The sequence below is a fragment of the Scyliorhinus canicula genome, chromosome 12 (genome assembly GCF_902713615.1).
Source record: "Scyliorhinus canicula chromosome 12, sScyCan1.1, whole genome shotgun sequence".
NCBI lineage: Eukaryota > Metazoa > Chordata > Chondrichthyes > Carcharhiniformes > Scyliorhinidae > Scyliorhinus > Scyliorhinus canicula.
Window position 1 is genome coordinate 65,059,813 of NC_052157.1, and position 24,178 is coordinate 65,083,990.

General features: G+C 53.2%; 1 protein-coding gene across 1 annotated transcript in view; it reads right to left on the bottom strand.

Annotated features, from left to right (window-relative positions):
- Positions 1 to 22,171, bottom strand: part of LOC119974479 (C-X-C chemokine receptor type 3-like) — a 37,355-nt gene extending 15,184 nt beyond the window's left edge. Inside the window, exon 1 of the mRNA XM_038813393.1 lies at positions 22,090 to 22,171. Within this exon, the coding sequence (XP_038669321.1) occupies positions 22,090 to 22,119 (30 nt within the window). The 5' untranslated portion in view covers positions 22,120 to 22,171. The remainder of the gene's footprint in view (positions 1 to 22,089) is intronic.
- Between the last annotated feature and the right edge of the window lie 2,007 nt (positions 22,172 to 24,178).

The window sequence follows — 24,178 nt, forward strand, 5'->3', positions numbered from 1 at the left end:
GATGGGACAGAGACCCAGAAGGTGATGGCACAGTCGCAGCGTGATGTGGCGCCGTCCCAGAGGGCGATGGTCCACTCCCTGTGCTCCATAGCCACAAGCATGCAGAGCGGGCCTCCAGGATTGACAGTGCCAGGTCACGGGGGAGTCTCAGTGGATAGCTCCGCTCGCACACCCGTATGGGACGGAGTAGCCCGGCGGCCATCGGGCACCCCCGGGGGATGAGGAGGTGATGGTGCCCGTGCCAGTAACTCCCAACGGGGAGGTGCAGGAACACCGCAGCACCTCAGACTCCCCCTACCCCCCCTCCCCTCCTGTCCCTGGCATATCTGGTGGACAGCAGGCAGACAGGGTGGTACCATGCCACCCGGGACGCCCAAGCAGCAGAAGGGCCAAATTCAGACCCGATCGCTCCAGAGGACACCCGCCAACAGAGTCCCAGGTCACAGAACGGGAATGGCAGCAGGCCACCTCCACTCCAGCTGTACCGTCTGGGGATCCACCTAGAGGTAGAGTTAGGGCCTGTAAGGCCAGAAAGTTAGACACCAGTTAAGTTGGCACGGGAATAGGGCATAGTTTAGTTATAGGGGCTAGGGCACAAATCTGTAAATATTTGTTCACATTAAACACCTGTTAACACTGTAACAACCTGCCTCGGTGCTCTGTCAGATGGGTGTGAGGGGTGGGCTGGTCTGGGCTGCAGTGGATGTATTGAGCCACCTGAGCATACAGGGCCTCCATGATGGCACGGATGCTGTGCACTGAAGTCTGTGAGATCCCTGACAAGTCCCCACTTGGTGCCTGGCAGGACCACTTGGCAGAAAGGTTCAGGGTGACCATCACCTTGATGGCCACCAGGAGCAGGTGTCCTCCCCCATGCCACCTCGGTGCCATGTGAGCCATCACCTGGCAGGTATGTCGCATTGTCTCTCTGCTCAGCTGGAGTCTTCGAAGGCATGCCCGGTCCGGCAGGTCCTCAAACGACAGGCGCTGCCCGCTCTGCTGCTGCATTCTCCGCGACTGCAGCTTCCTCCATCTCAAGCAACTCCAGCTGATACAGCCTCAGAGCACCCCCAGGGCTACGGTGACGAGCAGAAACACCACCATTGCTGGTTGTATTCCAATATCTACTGTCTGCAGGGGGTGAAAGGCCAGCTCGGCTGCCAGGGGTACCATCGGCTGGTGCTGCCCTTGCCAGCGGTACGCTCCGCCCGGAACCCCCGTCGGGGCTACTGTGACCATTGCCCTTGAGTGGGCCGCGTGATGCCCTTCCAGCAGGTAACGGCCGGTTGGGTGGGGGGGTGGTATGACCGAGAGTGATGTGCGGGGATTGGGTTCTGGGTGACCTGGTTGGGGAGATGGGGGCACCCATAAAACCGACGTCACTCTGCAGAACCAAGGGGCAGGATGGATGGTCAGTGGGGTTTGCAGCAAGGTGGCTCCCTTGCGCGCCGCGGCAATGGCGGTCCGTGCCTGGGCACTGCCTCAGTCCCTTGAGGGGGTCTCCCCGGCCTGGCCACACGGCCCATTCCCCCGTCACCTGCCCCATCCCCCGGCCCTGGCAGGGCCCCCTCAACCCACCCCAGCCAGCCCGGCCAGTGCCGACCCAGCAGCCCACGGTCGCGCCTCTCCACTCCCTACCCCGTCTCTCTCCCTCATTGGCCACGGCGCCGGTTTCCCGATTTTTAAAACCACACGTGAACCTTGCTTGTCGGGAACTCAGTCCATCGGAGGCGGAGCATCGTGGAGGCCCCGGAGAACACCGGGCCAGGCCTGCTAATGATATGTGATATGCCAATGGTGTTTACTGTATGTGCGTTCTGGAACGCTTTGAGGCCGCTGCTGAGGCAACGGAGAATTGCGATTTGGCGTGAATCTGGCGTCTGCCACAATTTCGGAATAGAACCGATTGTCCACCCAGTTGCATTTCCCGATTTCGGCATCGGCCGACGGAGAATCCAGCCCCTTGTATTTAATCATCCAGAATTCTTCTATTCAATGACGGACATTTTGATTTTTCGGAGCTCTCTGAGACTTGTAGGGGCTGCAGGACGTAACAGAGAATCAGAGTATTCTCGGGGCTGGAGGTGATTCCTCAGATAGGGAGGGGTTTGGGGTCTGGGGAGGTACCAGAGATAGGAAGGGTTTAGGGGCTGGCGGAGGTCACATAAATAGGAAAGGTTGTAATGGCTAGTGGAGGTTACAGAGATAGGGAGGGTTGCCGGTGTGGAGGAGATTACGGAGATGGGGGGTTGTAGGGGCTGGAGGAGGTTACAGAGATAGTGAGAGTTGGAGGGACTAGAGGAGGTTACAGGGATAGAGAGGATTGTAGGGACTGGAGGAGGTTACACAGATAAGGAGGATTGTAGGGACTTGAGGAGTTTACAGAGATAGGGAGGGTACTCTGGGCTGGAGGGAAAATCAGAGATAGGGATGGTTTTAGGGTGGAGCAAGGTTACAGAGATAGGGAGGGGTGGAGCAAGGTTACAGAGATAGGGAGAATTGTCAGGACTGGAGGAGGTTACAGGGATAGAGAGGGTTGTAGGGACTGGAGGAGGTTACAGGGGTAGAGAGGGTTGGAGGGAATGGAGGAGGTTACAGAGATAGGGAGGTTTGTAGGGATCTGGGGAGTTTACAGAGATAGGGAGGGTTGTAGGGATCTGGGGAGTTTACAGAGATATGGAGGGTTGTAGGGATCTGGGGAGTTTACAGAGATAGGGAGGGTTGTAGGGATCTGGGGAGTTTGCAGAGATAGGGAGGGTTGAAGGGATCTGGGGAGTTTCCAGAGATGGTTATATCACTGAGCCATGGACTCACTTTGAACCATTCGGAGTGGGGCAGTCTTGAATAATATGAATGGAGAGTGAAAGAGGAAACAGAGTTTTAAATAAAGCAAATCTCTTATCAAAATCAAAGTGGCAAAACCACGTCAACAGCTGCAGGATATTAGATTTCAGTTAGAAATTACTTGCTGGAGGATCGGTCAGAGAATGATATGTGTATTTTTATTTCATTTGTCTGACTGATACTTTAAGCTGAGAGTTAACCTAATCATACTGAGTGGTTTGATACCACTGATAAAGAATATGCAAGTAACGCGGAATTATTGCACAAGATCTCTAAATCCTATCATTCTCCAACGAAGACCATCGACTGATCTGCTAAGTTTACATTGACGAAGATCCCTCTAATTTCCTCAGTATACTGCATACAGTCCCCAGGTCAGGTACAGCATGGGGTTAGATACAGAGTAAAGCTCTCTCTAACTGTCCCCATCAAACACTCCCAGGAGACGCACAGCACGGGGTTAGATACAGAGTAAAGCTCCCTCTACACTGACCCTCATCAAATACTCCCAGGACAGGTACAGCACGGGGTTAGATACAGAGTAAAGCTCCCTCTACACTGTCCCCATCAAACACTCCCAGGACAGGTACAGGTATGGGGTTAGATACAGAGTAAAATTCCCTCTACACTGTCCCCATCAAACACTCCCAGGACAGGTACAGCACAGGGTTAGATACAGAGTAAAGCTCTCTCCACACTGTCCCTATCAAACACTCCCAGGACAGGTACAGCACGGGGTTAGATCCAGAGTAAAGCTCCCCCTAACTGTCCCTATCAACACTCCCAGGACAGGTACAGCACGGGGTTAGATCCAGAGTAAAGCTCCCCCTAACTGTCCCTATCAAACACTCCCAGGACAGGTACAGCACGGGGTTAGATACAGAGTAAAGCTTCCTCTACACTGTCCCCATCAAACACTCCCAGGACAGGTACAGCACAGGGTTAGATACAGAGTAAAGCTCTCTCCACACTGTCCCTATCAAACACTCCCAGGACAGGTACAGCACGGGGTTAGATACAGAGTAAAGCTCCCTCTACACAAACCCTCATCAAATACTCCCAGGACAGGTACAGCACGGGGTTAGATACAGAGTAAAGCTCCCTCTACACTGTCCCCATCAAACACTCCCAGGACAGGTACAGGTATGGGGTTAGATACAGAGTAAAATTCCCTCTACACTGTCCCCATCAAACACTCCCAGGACAGGTACAGCACAGGGTTAGATACAGAGTAAAGCTCTCTCCACACTGTCCCTATCAAACACTCCCAGGACAGGTACAGCACGGGGTTAGATCCAGAGTAAAGCTCCCCCTAACTGTCCCTATCAAACACTCCCAGGACAGGTACAGCACGGGGTTAGATCCAGAGTAAAGCTCCCCCTAACTGTCCCTATCAAACACTCCCAGGACAGGTACAGCACGGGGTTAGATACAGAGTAAAGCTTCCTCTACACTGTCCCCATCAAACACTCCCAGGACAGGTACAGCACAGGGTTAGATACAGAGTAAAGCTCTCTCCACACTGTCCCTATCAAACACTCCCAGGACAGGTACAGCACGGGGTTAGATCCAGAGTAAAGCTCCCCCTAACTGTCCCTATCAAACACTCCCAGGACAGGTACAGCACGAGGTTAGATCCAGAGTAAAGCTCCCCCTAACTGTCCCTATCAAACACTCCCAGGACAGGTACAGCACGGGGTTAGATACAGAGTAAAGCTTCCTCTACACTGTCCCCATCAAACACTCCCAGGACAGGTACAGCATGGGGTTAGATACAGAGTAAAGCTCTCTCCACACTGTCGTTATCAAACACTCCCAGGACAGGTACAGCACAGGGTTAGATACAGAGTAAAGCTCCCTCTACACTGTCCCTCATCAAACACTCCCAGGACAGGTACAGCACGAGGTTAGATACAGAGTAATGCTCCCTCTACACTGTTCCCCATCAAACACTCCCAGGACAGGTACAGCACAGGGTTAGATACAGAGTAAAACTCCCTCTACACTGTCCCGATCAAACACTCCCAGGACAGGTACAGCACGGGGTTAGACACAGAGTAAAGTTCCCTCTACACTGTCCCCATCAAACACTCCCAGGACAGATACAGTATGGGGTGAGATACAGAGTAAAGCTCCGTTACAGTGCAGCACGGTAGCACAGTGGATAGCACTGTGGCTTCACAACGCCAAGGTCCCAGGTTCGATTCCCCGCTGGGTCACTGTCTGTGTGGAGTCTGCACGTTCTCCCAGTGTCTGCGTGGGTTTCTTCCGGGTGCTCCGGTTTCCTCCCACAGTCCAATGGCGTGCAGGTTAGGTGGATTGGCCATGATAAATTGCCCTTAGTGACCAAAAAGGTTTGGAGGGATTACCGGGTTACGGGGATAGGGTGGAAGTGAGGCCTTAAGTGGATCGGTGCAGACTTAATGGGCCGAATGGCCTCCTTCTGCACTGTAAGTTCTATGTTCTATGTATGTACACTGTCCCCATAAAACTCTCCCAGGACAGATGCAGCATGGGGTTAAATACATAGTAAATGTCCCTCTGCACTGTCCCCATCAAACACTCCCCGGATAGGTACAGCATGGGGTTAGATACGGAGTAGTTTAATTGTCAATCACTTTGCTGAGCCAATCAGAGAGCAGGATGTTGCTCTGTCCTGGTTGGAATGAGGTGTCCCATGGGGTTTGTGGCTCTGTGTATCTGTGCAGCAGTGTCCAGTCAGAGGAGACCCAGACCCTGTAAGCTGATGACAGCTGCAGTCCTGCTGGACGCTCAGGAGTATGAATGTGCGGAAGCCTGGGCTGGGCTGGTTTCATATGGGTGGGTCTGGATTTGGAGCTGTGCAACTGTCCCTCAATCCCAGCCCCCTCCCTCACACCCCATCACCTCTCATCCTCCTCACTCACCTCTCAATTCTCCTCCATTATCCACAACACCTTCCCTTACTCCTATTCCCCTCCCATGGCCCAAGCCCCCTCCTTCAGCCCCATCCTCCAGCCTCACCCCATCTGACTCCTTCATCCCATCCTCAACAACCCCACCCTCACCTCCCATCGTCCTCCCTCACCACATCCCCTCCTCACCCCACCCTCCTCCAGCACCCAATCCCCCTCCCTCACCCCACCTCCCCTCATCTCTCTCCCTCACCTCACACCTCTCCCTCACTCCCATCTCCCACCCTCATCACCCTCCCTCACGCCTATCCCCCTCCCTCACCATCAAGCCCTCCCTCACCCCATCCCCCTCCATCACCCACTGCCTCACTCCCAACTCCTCCCTTGCCCCATCCCACTCCTTCGCCCCAACCCCCTCCCTTGCCCCACACTGCTCCCTCACTCCATTCCCCTCGCTCACCCCAACCTCCCTCCATCACCTCACATATCCCTCCTTCACCCATCTCCTTACCTCATTACCCACCCTCATGCCCATCGATCTGTCCCACCCTGCCTTCCCTCACCCACACCCACCCTCCTTGATGCCCTTCCTCCTCCCTCACCCCATCTCCCTCCCTCATACCTAACATCCTCCCCCACCCACATCCACCCTCCCTCAACAGTACCTCTCTCCTTTATTCATTCCTCTCTCTCAATCCTATCCCCCCTCCCTCACGCCCATCCCCCTTTCTCAACCCCATCCCTCACCTCTTCCATCGCCTCCCATACCCCTCCCTCACCAAGTAAAGCTCCCTCTACACTGTCCCCATCAAACACTCCCAGGACAGGTACAGCACAGGGTTAGATACAGAGTAAAGCTCCCGCTACACTGTCCCCATCAAACACTCCCAGGACAGGTATAGCACTGGGTTAGATACAGAGTAAAGCTCCCTCTACACTGTCCCCATCAAACACTCCCAGGACAGGTATAGCACTGGGTTAGATACAGAGTAAAGCTCCCTCTACACTGTCCCCATCAAACACTCCCAGGACAGGTACAGCACGGGGTTAGATACAGAGTAAAGCTCCCTCTACACTGTCCCCATCAAACACTCCCAGGACAGATACAGCACGGGGCTAGATACAGAGTAAAGCTCCCTCTACACTGTCTCCATCAAACACTCCCAGGACAGGTACAGCACGGGGTTAGATACAGAGTAAAGCTCCCTCTGCACTGTCCCCCATCAAACACTCCCAGGACAGGGACAGCACAGGTTTAGATACAGAGTAAAGCTCCCTCTGCACTATCCCCATCAAACACTCCCAGGGGGTCTAGGACAGCTCATCGCCGCTGACTCATCGCCAGCCCAACTCATCGCCAGCCCAACTCATCGCCAGCCCAACTCATCGCCAGCCCAACTCATCGCCAGCCCAACTCATCGCCAGCCTAACTAAAAATTGAAATTCATGGAGTGCTCAATAAAATTCGGTGGATATTAAAAACATCTTTATTGAAAATGAAAGTCTCAAAAATTAATGGAGGTGAAAAGACTTATTTTATGTTATGAGAAATACCGCGTAAATATTCAATAGGAATCCTTTCATTAAAATTTTGGACTATCCTAAGAATGCGGTTATCAGTATCTAGGTATCTTTTTAATTTTGCTGGTGGTGCACTGCCAGCTATAAGCAATTCCAAATAACAGTCTCGTCCTTTTTGAACTTTTCTGAGTGCATTAATGAATTTCCATATTGTAGGATCTTCCATCCCTAATTCCATTTGTAGTCTTCTGTTTGCTGCTTCTGCGTGGTTGTTGGTTTTGTCTTCACGATTTAAAGTTCGAACATACAAATTCCACATTTCCATTGGGAAGAGTGGTCTGTTTAACTGACCTATATAATTGTTTTCGAGCCACTTCAGGATTGGCATATGCTCTGTAGATAATTCGTCAACTAAGGCATCAATATAGGAATCTATATGTTCGACAGGGACAAATGCAAGAGCCAGTATCATCTTGACTTGTAACAAAAACTTGCTGTCGTTATTACAACGAGAAGTTAGACCCGAAGCCGCAATGTGCTTCTGCATATCTTGACTAAGGTGAAAGAAGCACCCTTTTAATTCTACGTTTGGAAATATTTCTTTGATTGCACTAAATGCCACGAGTTCAAAATCACATACAATTGATTTCGGGTTTACGGTGGGCTCAATTTCTTTTATCATTTCAAATAACCTTGAATATGTAACGTTTTGCTTGTTAGGTAAAAGAGCATAAAGTACTGGGATGACACCTCCGAATTTTTGAGCCAGTACAATACAACCTGAGAAAATAGCTTCGGAGCTATCTTAAAGGTTCCATCTACATACCAAACTTCTGATGAAGCCAACTGTTCTCCTTCCAAATAGCAAGATTCTGTCTTCTCCGGGACCACTGTCTTTTAATAAAAAATCATGAGAAAACTTCTCTTTGCCTCGCTGACTTAAAACTTGCTCCATTGTAAAGGATTTAAAATTGGAAGAATTTAAAATTGAAGTTCCTAGAAACAGTAATTTGTGGATCTAGTTAGTCGGTAATTACTTATTATGTATGAAGAGGCGTTGCGTTGGTAATTGAGTAATTTGTGGATCTATCCACAAGCGTTTTTGTTTTTATTATTATTTTGGGCTGGCGATGAGTTGGGCTGGCGATGAGTTGGGCTGGCGATGGGTCAGCGGCGATGAGTCGGCGCGATGAGTTGTCCCATTCCCCTCCCAGGACAGGTATAGCACAGGGTTAGATACAGAGTAAAGCTCTCTCTGCACTGTCCCCATCTAATGTTCCCAAGACAGGTACATCACGGGGTTAGATACAGAGTAAAGCTCCCTCTACACTGTCCCCATCCAACACTCCCAGGACATGTACAGCACAGGGTTAGAAACAGAGTAAAGCTCCCTCTATACTGTCCCCATCAAACACTCCCAGGACAGGTACAGAACGGGGTTAGATACAGAGTAAAGCTCCCTCTACACTGTCCCCATCAAACACTCCCAGGACAGGTACAGCACGGGGTTAGATACAGTGTAAAGCTCCCTCTACACTGTCCCCATCAAACACTCCCAGGACAGGTACAGCACGGGGTTAGATACAGTGTAAAGCTCCCTCTACACTGTCCCCACCAAACACTCCCAGGACAGGTACAGCACAGGGTTAGATACAGAGTAAAGCTCCCTCTACACTGTCCCCCATCAAACACTCCCAGGACAGGTACAGCACAGGGTTAGATACAGAGTAAAGCTCCCTCTACACTGTCCCCATCAAACACTCCCAGAACAGGTACAGCACGGGGTTAGATACAGAGTAAAGCTCCCTCTACACTGTCTCCATCAAGCACTCCCAGGACAGGTACAGCACGGGGTTAGATACAGAGTAAAGTTCCCTCTACACTGTCCCCATCAAACACTCCCAGGACAGGTGCAGCACGGGGTTAGAAACAGAGTAAAGCTCCCTCTACACTATCCCCATCAAACACTCCCAGGACAGGTATAGCACGGGGTTAGATACAGAGTAAAGCTCCCTCTTCACTGCCCCCATCAAACACTCCCAGGACAGGTACAGCATGGGGTTAGATACAGAGTGAAGCTCCCTGATGTGACCATCGATTCATTAGACACATGCTTGGAAGTAAACTGTGGTTTTAATAGTCTTACAACTAAGCCAGCCTGCGACCAGAGGAACTGAGAGCAGGCTTACGGCTGCAGCACTTCATACTTCCGGTTAGTGGGAGGAGCCGTGGGCGGAGCCATGGGCGGTGCCAAGGGTGAAGCCCAGTACAAACTCCTCATCTCCCCCTATGGGCAGAGCCGCGCAACGGCTCACATACAGAGCCCACAGGACATAATACAACGCAATGCAATACAGCGTGAATTACAATGCAGCATAATTCACCACATTCAGCCCCTGTAAAAAAATCAAGTCCGGCTGGGGTGACGGGTCTACAAATTGAGTCGGTCCGGTGGCCGAGTCGTCCTTTGGGATCGGCGGAGCACCGGGGTTGCAGCCTCTTCGGGTGGCTGGGTGGTGACGGTCGGTGAGGGTACGATGGTGGTCTCCGGGGGTGATTCGGTCCGCGATTCATACCTGACCGGGGCGACGGGGGGGCGCAGGACACCTATAGGCGTGGGGGAGCAGAGCCTGGGCAAGGAACCTATAGGCACGGGGCGCAGAGCCTGGGCAAGGAACCTATAGGCGTGGGGGAGCAGAGCCTGGGCAAGGAACCTATAGGCACGGGGGCGCAGAGCCTGGGCAAGGAACCTATAGGCGTGGGGGAGCAGAGCCTGGGCAAGGAACCTATAGGCACGGGGGCGCAGAGCCTGGACAAGGAACCTATAGGCGTGGGGGAGCAGAGCCTGGGCAAGGAACCTATAGGCGTGGGGGCGCAGAGCCTGGACAAGGAACCTATAGGCGTGGGGGAGCAGAGCCTGGACAAGGAACCTATAGGCGTGGGGGAGCAGAGCCTGGGCAGGGAACCTATAGGCGTGGGGGCGCAGAGCCTGGGCAAGGAACCTATAGGTGTGGGGGCGCAGAGCCTGGGCAAGGAACCTATAGGCGTGGGGGAGCAGAGCCTGGGCAAGGAACCTATAGGCGTGGGGGAGCAGAGCCTGGGCAGGGAACATATAGGCATGGGGGAGCAGAGCCTGGGCAGGGAACCTATAGGCGTGGGGGAGCAGAGCCTGGGCAGGGAACATATAGGCGTGGGGGAGCAGAGCCTGGGCAGGGAGCCTATAGGCGTGGGGGAGCAGAGCCTGGGCAGGGAACATATAGGCATGGGGGAGCAGAGCCTGGGCAGGACACCTATAGGCGTGGGGGCGCAGAGCCTGGGCAAGGAACCTATAGGCGTGGGGGCGCAGGGCGTGGGGGGGTGTAGTGTGAGGGGTACCTCGGCGGTGGTGGTGGTGGAGTTGGATCCTGCAGGCGCCAGGTCCCGGAGGGAAACGGTGTCCTGATGGCCGTCGGGGTATTTAATGAAGGTGTATTGGGGGTTCGAATGAAGCAGTAGCACTCTCTCTACGAGCGGGTCTGTTTTGTGTGCCCGGACGTGCTTCTGGAGCAGAACCGGGCCCGGTGTCCTGAACTAGGCAGGGAGCGAAACCCCCGTGGTAGTGCCCCTAGAGAAAACAAATAGTCGTTCGTGAGGGGTCTGGTTTGTGGCTGTACACAGGAGGGACCTAATTGCCTGGAGCGCGTCGGGAGAACTTCCTGCCAATGGGAGGTCGGGAGATTCCTGGAGCGGAGGGTCAGTAGGACGGTCTCCCAGACCGTCGCGTTCTCCCTCTCCACCTGCCCGTTCCCCCTGGGGTTATAGCTGGTAGTCCTGCTCGAGGCGATGCCCTTGTCGAGCAGGTACTGACGCAGCTCGTTGCTCATAAAGGACGAACCCCTGTTGCTGTGTACGTAGCTGGGGAAACCGAACAGGGTGAAGATACTGTGCAGGGCTCTGATGACTGTGTGGGAGGTTATATTGGGGCACAGGTTGGCAAACGGGAAGCGGGAGAATTTGTCAATGACGTTCAGAAAGTACACATTTCGATTGGTCGAGGGGAGTGGCCCTTTGAAATCGATGCTCAGGTGTTCAAAGGGCCGGGAAGCCTTTACCAGGTGGGCCTTGTCTGGTCTACAGAAGTGCGGTTTGCACTCCGCGCAGATCGGGCAATCCCTGGTGATGGCTTTTACCTCCTCGGTGGAGAAAGGCAGATTTCGGGCTTTGACGTAGTGGGCCAGCCGGGTGACCCCCGGGTGGCAGAGGTTATTGTGGATAGCTTTCAGGCGGTCGTCTTGCGCGCTGGGGCATGTGCTGCGGGACAGGGCATCTGGGGGCTCGTTGAGCTTCCCTGATTGATACATAATATCGTAATTGTAGGTGGAGAGTTCGATCCTCCACCGCAGGACTTTATCATTTTTAATTTTGCCCCGATCTTTGGTCGGTAATGAGGGTAAACCTCCTACCTGCGAGGTAGTGCCTCCAGTGCCGTACGGCTTCCACAATGGCTTGAGCTTCTTTTTCGACTGAGGAGTGTCGAAGTTCCGAAGCGGAGACGGTTCAGGAGAAGAAGGCTACTGGTCTTCCTGCCTGATTCAGAGTGGCGGCGAGAGCGACCTCTGAGGCATCACTCTCCACCTGGGAGGGGATGGATTCATCCACCGCCTGCATGGCGGCTTTGTCGATGTCGTCCTTGATGCAGTTGAAGGCCTGGCGGGCCTCAGCTGACAGTGGAAAGAGTGTGGTCTTAAATAGTGGGCGGGCTTTGTCCGCATACTGAGGGACCCACTGGGCATAATAAGAGAAGAATCCCAGGCACCTCTTGAGGGCCATGGGACAATGGGGGAGAGGGAGTTGTAAGAGGGGATGCATACGGTCCGGGTCGGGGCCCAGGACTCCATTTTCCACGACATAGCCGAGGATGGCTAGCCTGGTAGTGCGCATTTCTTCGTATTATAAGTGAGATTAAGTTTCTGGGCAGTTTGGAGAAATTGGTGGAGGTTGGCGTCATGGTCCTGCTGATCATGGCCGCAGATGGTGACGTTATCCAAGTACGGAAACGTGGCCCGCACCCCATTCCATTGCTCGTTGGAACACCGAGACCCCATTCATGACGCCAAAGGGAACCCGGAGGAAATGGAAGAGGCGGCCATCTGCCTCGAATGCCGTGTAGTGGCGGTCCTCCAGGCGGATTGGGAGCTGGTGGTATGCAGACTTCAGATCCACCGTGGAGAATATGCGGTACTGGGTGATCTGATTAACCATGTCTGCAATCCTGGGGAGGGGGTACGCATCGAGGAGCGTGAACCGGTTAATGGTTTGGCTATAATCCACTACCATTCGGAACTTTTCCCCGGTCTTGACGGCCACCACCTGAGCTCTCCAGGGGCTGTTACTGGCCTCTATGACTCCCTCACGTAGGAGCCGCTGGACTTTGGGTCTAATGAATACTCTGTCCTGCAGGCTGTACCGCCTGCTGCGGGTGGCTACGGGTTTGCAGTCCAGAGTGAGGTTAGCAAAGAGTGGAGAGGGGTCGATTTTTAGCGTTGCTAGACTGCAGATAGTGAGTGGAGGTAGGGATACGCCAAAGCTGAGTGTGAGGCTCTTGAGATTACACTGGAAGTCGAGTCCAAGTAAGAGTGGGGCGCAGAGTTCGGGGAGTACGTACAGCTGGAAATTAGAGTAGCTGGCGTCCTGTATCGTTAGGGTCGCGATGGTGTCCCCTTGTATGTGGACAGAGTGTGAGCCCGAGGCGAGGGAAATAGTTTCCCGTGCAGGGAAGGCAGGGAAGACAGGGTCTTACCAGGTCAGGGTGTACAAAGCTCTCGGTGCTCCCGGAGTCGAAGAGGCATGGTGTCCTGTACCCGTTGATTTTAACGGACATCATCGAGTTCTGGAGGTGTTTCGGACATGACTGGTCTAACGTGACTGCGTTGAGTTGCGGGTAGCCGGCGGCTCGAATAGCTGTGCTGGAGTGGCCCCGTGATGACTGTCCGCTGAGGTCGTAGTCATCGAGATGAGATTCAGAGGCTAGAGAGGATGGCGTCCAAGATGGCCGCCCCATGTATCGCACGTGGCGGGTGGCGAGGAAGATGGCGTCCAAGATGGCGGCCTGCATGACTCGCACGTGGCCAGCCGCGTGGGGGAGGGTTGCCAAGATGGCAGCCCCCATGAGTCGCTCATGTTAGGTGGAGGCGGAGTCGGCAGACCCGCTGCAGCATTACTGGGCCCGCGGGCCTGTGAGTTTGGGAGGTGAGTGCTCTGGACTGCGGGGGAGTTTGGAGTTTTCGATCTTGCCAGGCATACTCGGGCATAGTGTCCTTTGCGACCGCAGCTACTGCATGTCGCGTTGCGGGCCGGGCAGTGCTGCCGTGGGTGTTGGGGCTGTCCACAAAAATGGCACGCTGGCGCTGTATAGTGGGTGGGTGGCCGTGCGGCGCAGGCCTGGGGCAGTCACTGGTCGGGGGCCCACGATGGGGTCACCTGGTCCGCGGGGAATTAGTTCAAACTGCGGAACGAGACCTCCAAAGTTGTAGCTGACTCTACAGTGTCCTCCAAGTTCTGGGCCCCTTTTTCAAGCAATCACTGGCGCACATAGTTGGACCTGAGCCCTGCCACGTACACATCTCGGACAGCGAGTTCCATATGCTGGGTGGCTGATACAGCTTGATAATTGCAGTCCCGAGCAAGGGCCTTTAAATCGCGCAGAAAGTCTTCCAGCGACTCCGCGGGGCGCTGACGGCGGGTCGTGAAAATGTGCCACGCGTTGACCTCGTCGATGGGCCTCACGTACACTCGGTCGAGCATGGCCAGGGCCTCAGTATATGAGGTGGTACAAGTAAGTTGCGTAGAGATACGATGGCTCACCCTTGTGTGCAGTAGGCTGCGTTTCTGCTCCTCTGTAGTCTCAGAAGTGCTTGATTCAGCCAGGTAGGCCTTGAAACATCTGAGCCAGTGTAGGAAGATTTCTTTCGCCTCTGCAGCCTGCGGGTCGAGTTCTAGTCGGTCAGGTTTGAGGGCTGATTCCATAGTCGTTTTCTTCAAGTTTTCTAATACTATTAAATTGATGTGACCATCAATTCACTAGACACATGATTGGAAGTAAACCGTGGTTTTAATAGTGTTACAACTGAGCCAGCCTGCGACCAGTGGAACTGAGAACAGGCTTACGGCTGCAGCACTTCATACTTCCGGTTAGTGGGAGGAGCCATGGGCGGAGCCAAGGGTGAAGCCCAGTACAAACTCCTCATCTCCCCCTATGGGCAGAGCCGCGCAACAGCTCACATACAGAGCCCACAAGGACATAATAAAACGCAATGCAATACAGTGTGAATTATAATACAGTATAATTCACCACACTCCCTCTACACTGTCCGCATCAAACATTCCCAGGACAGGTACAGCACAGTGTTAGATACAGAGTAAAGCTCCCTCTACACTGACCCATCAAACACTCCCAGGGCAGGTACAGCACGGGGTTAGATACAGAGTAAAGCTCCCTCTACACTGTCCGCATCAAACACTCCCAGGACAGATATAACACAAGGTTAGATACAGAGTAAAGCTCCCTCTATACTGTCCCCATCAAATACTCCCAGGACAGGTACAGCACAGGGTTAGATACAGGGTAAAGCTCCCTCTACACTGTCCCCATCAAATACTCCCAGGACAGGTACAGCACAGGGTTAGATACAGGGTAAAGCTCCCTCTACACTGTCCCCATCAAATACTCCCAGGACAGGTACAGCACAGGGTTAGATACAGAGTAAAGCTCACTCTACACCGTCAATACTGAGGGAATGCTGTACTGTCGGAGGTGCCGCTTTTCAGAAGAAACGTGAAACCGAAGCCCTGTCTGCCCTTTCGATCGGGTGTTAAAGACCCCATGGCTCCTCTTTGGAGGATGAGGAGGAGAGATGTCCCACCCGGAGTTCTCGGGCCGATACATCTCCCTCAGCCAACACCAATAGAAACAACCAGGTCTTTGTGTGGAAGCTGGCTTCATGCTAATCGCTGCTTCCAACCTTACCAGAGTGAGTACGTTGTGAAAGGTACATCATTGGCTGCGAGTGGCCCCGGGGTTACCCTTAAGGTGGAGATGTATGATCTTTCTCTCATTCTTCAATCTTCAATCTTTCTTTTTGGAATTTGTTGGGCTCCTCTAACATTGTTTACGGGGTGGCGGGGGATGGGAGGGACAAGGGAGGCTGGGGGGGGTGTCAGTGAGGAGGTGGGTGGGGGGAGGGGGACAGTGAGGAGGTGGGTGGGGGGGAGGGGGACAGTGAGGAGGTGGGTGGGGGGGAGGGGGACAGTGAGGAGATGGGTGGGGGGGTCAGTGAGGAGGTGGGTGGGGGGTCAGTGAGGAGGTGGGTGGGGGGGTCAGTGAGGAGGTGGTTAAGGCGGAGGGGGACAGTGAGGAGGTGGGTGGGGGGGGAGGGGGACAGTGAGGAGGTGGGTGGGGGGGTCAGTGAGGAGGTGGGTGGGGGGGTCAGTGAGGAGTTGGGTGGGGGGGTCAGTGAGGAGGTGGGTGGGGGGGTCAGTGAGGAGGTGGGTGGGGGGGTCAGTGAGAAGGTGGGTGGGGCGGAGGGGGACAGTGAGGAGGTGGGTGGGGGGGTTCAGTGAGGAGGTGGGTGGGGCGGAGGGGGACAGTAAGGAGGTGGGTGGGGGGAGGGGGACAGTGAGGAGGTGGGTGGGGGGGTCAGTGAGGAGGTGGGTGGGGGTGTCAGTGAGGAGGTGGGTGGGGGGGTCAGTGAGGAGATGGGTGGGGGGGAGGGGGACAGTGAGGAGGTGGGTGGGGGGGTCAGTGAGGAGGTGGGTGGGGGGGTGTCAGTGAGGAGGTGGGTGGGGGACAGTGAGGAGGTGGGTGGGGGGGAGGGGGACAGTGAGGAGGTGGGTGGGGGGGTCAGTGAGGAGGTGGGTGGGGGGGGTCAGTGAGGAGGTGGGTGGGGCAGAGGGGGACAGTGAGGAGGTGGGTGAGGGGGTCAGTGAGGAGGTGGGTGGGGCGGAGGGGACAGTGAGGAGGTGGGTGGGGGGGGAGGGGGACAGTGAGGAGGTGGGTGGGGGGGAGGGGGACAGTGAGGAGGTGGGTGGGGGGGAGGGGGGACAGTGAGGAGGTGGGTGGGGGGAGGGGGACAGTGAGGAGGTGGGTGGGGGGAGGGGGACAGTGAGGAGGTGGGTGGGGGGGTCAGTGAGGAGGTGGGTGGGGGGGTCAGTGAGGAGGTGGGTGGGGGGGGTCAGTGAGGAGGTGGGTGGGGTGGGTCAGTGAGGAGGTGGGTGGGGGTCAGTGAGGAGGTGGGTGGGGGGGGGTCAGTGAGGAGGTGGGTGGGGCGGAGGGGGACAGTGAGGAGGTGGGTGGGGGGGTCAGTGAGGAGGTGGGTGGGGGGGTCAGTGAGGAGGTGGGTGGGGGGGGTCAGTGAGGAGGTGGGTGGGGCGGAGGGGGACAGTGAGGAGGTGGGTGGGGGGGTCAGTGAGGAGGTGGGTGGGGCGGGGGGGGGGGGGGGGGGACAGTTTGTTGGCCGTGCCTGGAGATCCTTTGGGACTGAGTTAAAGGACTGATCGCAGTTCTCGTAATGCTGAGGCCAGTGAATGGGATACAAACCCACGATGGACCTATGGGGGCTTTCCAGCTTTCTGTGACTCAGGGTCAGAAGGAGCGAGGAAGGGTAGGGTGAGACAGTGGGTGGGGGTAGGGGGGTGGGGGAGTTTACATTGCAGTCTCTATTGCCACCGCCCCCACTCTCTCTCCGTCGTTCTATAGTGAGTCCAGCCTGATGCTGTTGAAGGTTGCAGTCTGCAGTCTCAGTTTCTTAATGATCAGCAGACTCATATCTGACCCCTTCATAAGATTGTGGTTTTCACACCTCTCGTCGCTGCGTATCACCTTCCTATAACAGTTAACCCACAGCTCCATTTACCGGAGAAGCAGTTTCTTTATGCACAGCACAACTGCACCTTTTCATCTCTCGTCGCAGAGTGACAGAGGGTCCTGCTTCTCTCTCTCTTCCCCCGACACTCATTGCACACACAAATGGGCTGAATGGCCTCGTCCTGTGCTGTTCAGAGTCCACGTCCCTGGCACAGCTCTGGAAATGTGACTGGGGACTGCCCAAGTTGAGGTGTGAAAGGATCAGACAAATATTCCAGCACAGTAGGCCATTCAGCCCATCAGGAAAGTCCAGACTAACTCCAGTTAGTCCCTACTCCTGCTCACCTCCTCTGTTCCTCCATATCTCTGCAATTCTTTCCCTTCCAGTCTTTCTCCAATTTCCCCCCTTTTTGAAAGTTCCTGTTGAATCGGCCTCCACCGCCCTTTCAGGCAGCACCTTCCAGGTCGCAAAAACCCGTCGTGAGAAATAAAAATTCTCCTCATCTCCCCCCATCTGGTTCTTTTCAATCTGAGTCCCTCTGGTTACCCACCCTCCTGCCAACTGGAAACACTTTCTCCTTCTTGACTCTCTGCAAACCTCCCCTCATGATTCTGAACACCTCGATTTAATCTCCCCCTTAACCTTCTCTGCTGCAAGGAGAATAATCCTAGCTTCTCCCAGTCTCTCCGTATTAACTGAAGTCCGTCATCCCTGGAATCGCTTGCAAACATCAGTTGATGGCACTCCCACCTCTGAGTCAGGTCCCACTCCCAGAACCGAGCGCAACAATCCAGGCTGACAGTCCAGGGAAGCAGCGAGGGAGGGCTGCGTTGTCAGAGATGCAATCTTTCAGATGTGGCATTCAACCAAGAATCTCGGCCTACCCTCTCAGGTGGGTGTAAAAGATGCCACGGTCTATTTGGAAGATGTGTGAGGGACTGGTGTGAGTTCTCCCCGGTGTCCTGGAGCCAGTATTTATCACTCAACCAACATAACTGAAAATAAACATGATCTGGGTCCTTATCACATTGCTATTTGTGGGATCATGCTGTGCACAAACTGGCTGCAGTGTTTCCTACATTACCTCAGTGACCTTACTTCAAACAAAGTACTTAATTGTCTGTGAAACACTTTGGGGTACAGATCCAAATCTTTCATGCGTTAGAACCAAGCCACATATTGGGGACAGGTGACCTAAAACTTGGTTAAATATGGAGGTTTTAAGGAGCGCCTTAAAGCAGGTGGGAGAGAGAGAGACAGAAAGAGAGAGAGAGACAGAAAGAGAGAGACAAAGAGAGCCAGAAAGAGAAAGAGACAAGAGAGACAGAAAGAGAGCGAGAGAGACAGAAAGAGAGAGACAGCGAGACAGAAAGAGAGTCGAGACAGAGACAGAAAGAGAGAGAGATAGAAAGAGAGACAGAAAGACAAAGAGAGGGAGACAGAGACCAAGAGATACCGAAAGAGAGAGCTCAAAAAAGAGAGACGGAGAGAGACAAAGAGAAACAGAATGAGAGAGACAGAGAGTGGGAAACAGAGAGTGGGAGACAGAGTGAGGGAGACAGAGAGGGACAAAAAGAGAGACAGAGAGAGACAAAGAGACAGAATGAGAGAGAAACAGGGCGAGAAAGGAGAGACAGAGAGAGAGAGGGAGACAGAGAGATTGAGATAGAGAGAAACAAAGAGAAATGGAGTGTGATAGAGACAGGAATAAAAAGAGAGACAGCAAGAAAGAGAGAGACAGAGTAAGAGAGAGTGAGACAGATGGATAGTTAGTGAGGGGGAGAGAGAGAGAGAGTGGTGGGAGGTTAGGGAGGGAATTCACAACTTGGGGCCCATGACAGCTGAAGGCACAACAATGGTGGAGCGATGGGAACGATGGGATGCTGCTTTGAGTCAATTCGCTGTTGGTTTCCGACAACACAAGAGTACCTCATTGGGGATAAAGCACTTTGAGACATTGTGAAAGGCACTTTATCAATGTAAACTTCTTTCTGAATCTCCTCTGCACCCTCTCCCAGGCCTCGGCCTGTGCAGTGTCCAGGACTAGATTCAACACCAGAACTGAGACCTGGACAGCTTTCAGTTCAAAGTTGGTCCGGGGGTCAGAATGCTTCCTCAAACTGCCCCAAAATAAATCTCCAAAGTATTGTCAGTGAATATCAGCATCCAAGTGCAGAGTCTGTCCAATACCCGTGAGGTCCCCTGTCTGAGGAGTCATTGCCCAATTGCACTGTGAGGCAATCAGTCAGCCGTTACTTCCTGTCCGCTCATTCCTTTGTGTTTGATGTGTGTTCAAACAGGTTGTTTGTGTTTACAGCGAGGCTGTGAGTCACACACACTCCTATTTGCTGAATACTTTGATCATCTCGCCAGGATTCTCTCTTGGAAGATGTGTCAGACTTGGAACATCACAGCAATATAAATCATTGCGGGGAAGGGGGAGGGGTGCAATTGCCATTCAGCCCCTCGGCCTGTTGTCCTATTCAATGTGACCATGGGCGATCTCCTGCCTCAACTCCCTCCTTCCCTCACTATCCCGTGACGTCCAAAAATCTCAAGTCTTGGTCAACGGCTGAGCATCCACTGGAGTCGAGGATTCCACAGATGCGCAGTCCTCTGAGCAAAAATATTTTCATAGAATCTCTGGTTTCCATTCGGCCCATTGAGTCTGCACCGAACCTCTGAAACAGCATCCCAGGTAGGCCCACTCCCCCACCCTATCCCCGTAACTCCATGCATCGTTCATGGCCAATCCACCTAATCTGCACATCTTTGGATAATAAGTGCAATTCTAACATGGCCAATCCACCTAACACGCACACATCTTTCATCTCACATCAGTCCAAAATGGCCGACCGCTTACCCTGAGCCTGTGACCGCCCTGATTCCAGACTCTCCAGCCTGGACAAGGGTGGGTGTCGGCGGGGAACAGCCTCTTAGCATCGACCCTGTCAAACCCTCTCAGAATTGTCTATATTTTAGGGCAGCACGGTAGCACAAGTGATTAGCACTGTGGCTTCACAGCGCCAGGGTCCCAGGTTCAATTCCCTGCTGGGTCACTGTCTGTGCGGAGTCTGCACATTCTCCCCGTGTCTGTGTGGGTTTCCTCCGGGTGCTCCGGTTTCCTCCCACAGTCCAAAGATGTGCAGGTTAGGTGGATTGGCCATGATAAATTGCCCCTTAGTGACCAAAAAAAGTTAGGAGGGGTTATTGGGATAGGGTGGAAGTGAGGGCTTAAGTTGGTCCGCGCAGACTCGATGGGCCGAATGGCCTCCTTCTGCACTGTATATTCTATGTTCTATGTTATTTCAATGAGATCACATCATCCTTCTCCAGGGGTTACCAGTCCAATTTACTCAATCTCTCCCCCAGGAATGACTATCTCTTCCCAGAAACCAGCCCAGTGAACCTTCTTTGCACCCCCCCCCCCCCCCCCCCCCCCCACCCATCGAAGGCGACAAATCCATCCTTAGGTACCGTACACAGTATTCCAGCTACTTTATTCATTCCATAGAAAAGATTGAATTTTCAGAAGTGGGATTCAAAGATACACAACACTGACAGACTGCAGGGAGAAGGTGATGGATTCCGACTTCATCAGTGTGAAAAGCCATTCATCCCAATCGTCCATTATGAAGGTAACCGATGAGCTCGGGAATAATCCTGAGAGGACGTACATCTCGGGCGCCACAGCGCAAACAGTGTCCCGAGTGTCTGAGGAGCCGCGGCTTAGAGTCGGGAGAGGGGAGAGTGTGACGGTCCCTGATCAAGAGTGAGAATCCAGCTGGGGACAGAGCGTGAACAAAATGGAAGGGGCAGGTGGAATGGTTCCAGAGAGAAAGAAAGAGAGATAGAGGAACTCCTGAGAGATATGGACAGAGATGGAATTGAGGAATTTGGGGAGAATGTGGGTTTGAGGGATGTGAGGAGAAGGTGGGTAGATGGGGATTCAGCATTGTGGGGAGTAAGTGGGCAGGTGGGGATTGAGGTATATGAGGAGAAGGTGGGATTGAAGGAAATGGAAAGAAGGTACATAGGTGCAGATTGAGGGATAAGGAGAGAAGGTGCGATAGTGGGATGGAGGGATTTGGGAAGAAGATAGATCACTGGGAATAAGGGATATGGAGAAAAGGTGGGTAGATTGTTCTGATCTATCAGAAAGGCTTTGACATTCTTGATCAACTTGGAGAAACTCTAGACCCTGTATTATGAAGCTTCAAACCCGTGACCCGATAAAATTCTGACCGCATCAATTTGCCAATCCCTCGCAGACAACTACTGATCCTCAATTTGGTGATTGCCTATAATGGTCAGTCAAACCCCGACATCAGATTAACAGCCGTTAATACAAACTGAAGGTCTATCATCATATATCCCAGTGCCAGTGGTGTGACTGTAGAATAGCAAATAGCAACACTGCAAAAACACGACTAAACTCGTTGGAGGTGTCGATAAAATATTACCGGGTGAATTAAACAAAAATGCAGCCAAAGAGAAATTGAAAACTGTCGAAAGACTCATACTTTCAGATTATTTGTACTTTTCATTTTAAAAATCTTCTTCGCTCTTCGACTCAGTAATCCCGGCGTTTAATTTGATTTATTTTCCATTCAACAAGGATATTTGTAAACGGGACGATTAAAATGAACACGACACCCTGTATGCTTTACCCGAGGCCGGTGTTATCTAGTTACATTGTGGACCTTGTGTTGCCCTACTATGTATTTTCTTCTATGTATTTTCTTTTATTTCCTTTTCTTTTCATGTACATAATGATCTGTTGAGCTGCTCGCAGAAAAATACTTTTCACTGTACCTCGGTATACGTGACAATAAACAAAATCCAAAATTCAGGAGAGCTGTTACCAAATAAAATCCAATGGCATTGAGAGAGGCTACGCAAAGTGACATTATTTAATTTTTTTAACATAATCCTTCGAGTTACGAAAATTACGCAAACTAGAGTCAAGCAAGAGAGTTGTCACTTACGAAATCAAACTCATAATCTTGGGTACCCATTGGTGCAGTTTATTGATATTTTCCTCCTGTTCAGAATTGCTGCTACTTTTTCAGACGATCGATATCTAAATGAGAGAGCAGGAAACAGCACTCATTCAGTAGCTCAGTTTCACATTGGGTGATGAATGAACTGTCGGAAAAACAAATGACTGTGGTGGGGGAGCCATTGCCTTGATTTGATTTGAGGTACTGTCCTCTCTCTCTCTCTCTCTCTCTCTCTCAACATGAATCTCTCTCTTGCCTTTCACCACCAGCTCAGGACGTCCCAGTGTAAACACTGCACGGTTCGTAAAGCCCTTTCGGTCGTTGCTGTGATGTTGCGGCCAATTGGCGCACATCAGCCTCCCTCCAAACAGTCTTTTTCCAGCAACTTTGACCCTGAGGACCAGGGCACCGGTTCGGAATAGTGACCGCAGGAACTTTGACACCCACTTGGGCAGAGAAACGAGAGCCCCCCTCCCAACCGATCTCAGCCAGAGGGTGGGGAATGGAACTCCCTCTGTACCGCACCCGAGGGAGAACGCCCTCCAAATGACACTGTTTGTGTTGGGGGTTCAGGTTGACATGATCAAATGCCGTTCGGAGATAAGTTAATTTGTTTAATTCTATTTTCAATTGAACAACGGTTAGGTTGGAGCCATTTTCTCCACATCACTGAGCGTCAGACATAAGCATTTTTGAACAAAGTCTTTTGTGATTTAGGCCCACACCACAGCTCCAGAAACAGGACCGATTGCCCAGGATCAGATTGATGGGGGGGGGGGGGGGGGGGGGGGGCTCTCTGGGTGGCCACAAGGCCAGGCTGCAGCTCCTATGGTGCTGGAGACAGCTTCCATTCAGCCTCTGGAACCCGCCCAACGCTCTTCATCAGACGGAGAGCTCGATTCTGCCCATCCATTGGCCAATAAAGGGGACAATCATTGCCGTGGGACATTGACACCCCCATTCTCTCCAACCAACAAGTAGGAACCTGCCCACAATGTTTTGGCTATGGAAAAGAGACAAATAAATGTTCCAGTGGTGTGAATCAGACCCTAACCCTAAACCAGAGCAATTCACAGTATCCCACCATTCCCACCATGGAGTGCTGGGGAATGGGGGAGGGTGGGGACACATTGGTTTACATGTAGGCCCAACCCAGCCAAAAATCAATTCTAAATCATACACAAACACACTCACACACGCTCTCTTACACACATACACACACACACTCTCTCACACTCACACACACATACACTCTCTCACACTCACACACATACACACACACTCTCTCACACACACACTCGTGCACACACACTCTCACGCAGGTACTCACACACACTTGCGTCAAAGCGGCGCGCCGGGAATGACGTGGCCGGCGGCGCCGAAGTGACGTCAGCTGCGCATGCGCAGGTTGGCCGGCGCCAACCCACGCATGCGCAGTTGCCGTCTTCCCCTCCGCTGCCGCGCAAGACATGGCGGCTTGATCTTGAGTGGTGGCGGAGGGAAAAGAGTGCGTCTTTTAGAGACGCTGGCCCAATGATCAGTGGGCTCCGATCGCGGGCCACACATCTGCTGAGCACGCCCGTGGTGCTCGATCCTCCCTCCGCCCCCCACAGGCCCCACACTCACCGGTTGCGCGCTGTTCACGCCGGCAGCGACCAGGTGTGGTTGCCGCCGGCATGAACCTGTCGGGTTCGGCAGGCCGCTCGGCCCATCCGGGCCGGAGAATCGCCGGTCGCCGTGAGAAACGGCGAGCGGCGATTCTCCGAGCGGCCTGTCGCAAAACGGGACACGTGATTTTGGGAGGGAGTGGGAGAATCACGGGGGGTGCCAGGGCGGCGTGGCGTTATTCGCCCGGCCCTCCCACGATTCTCCCACCCGGCATAAGGTGCGGAGAATCGCGCCCACTGTCTCTCACACACTCTCATACAGGCACTCACACACACACTTACACACACTCACACATACACACACTCACACATACATACTCACACACACTCTCTCACACACACACCCACACTCTCACACAGGCACACACACACTTTCTCACACAGGCTCTCACACAAACACACAGTCA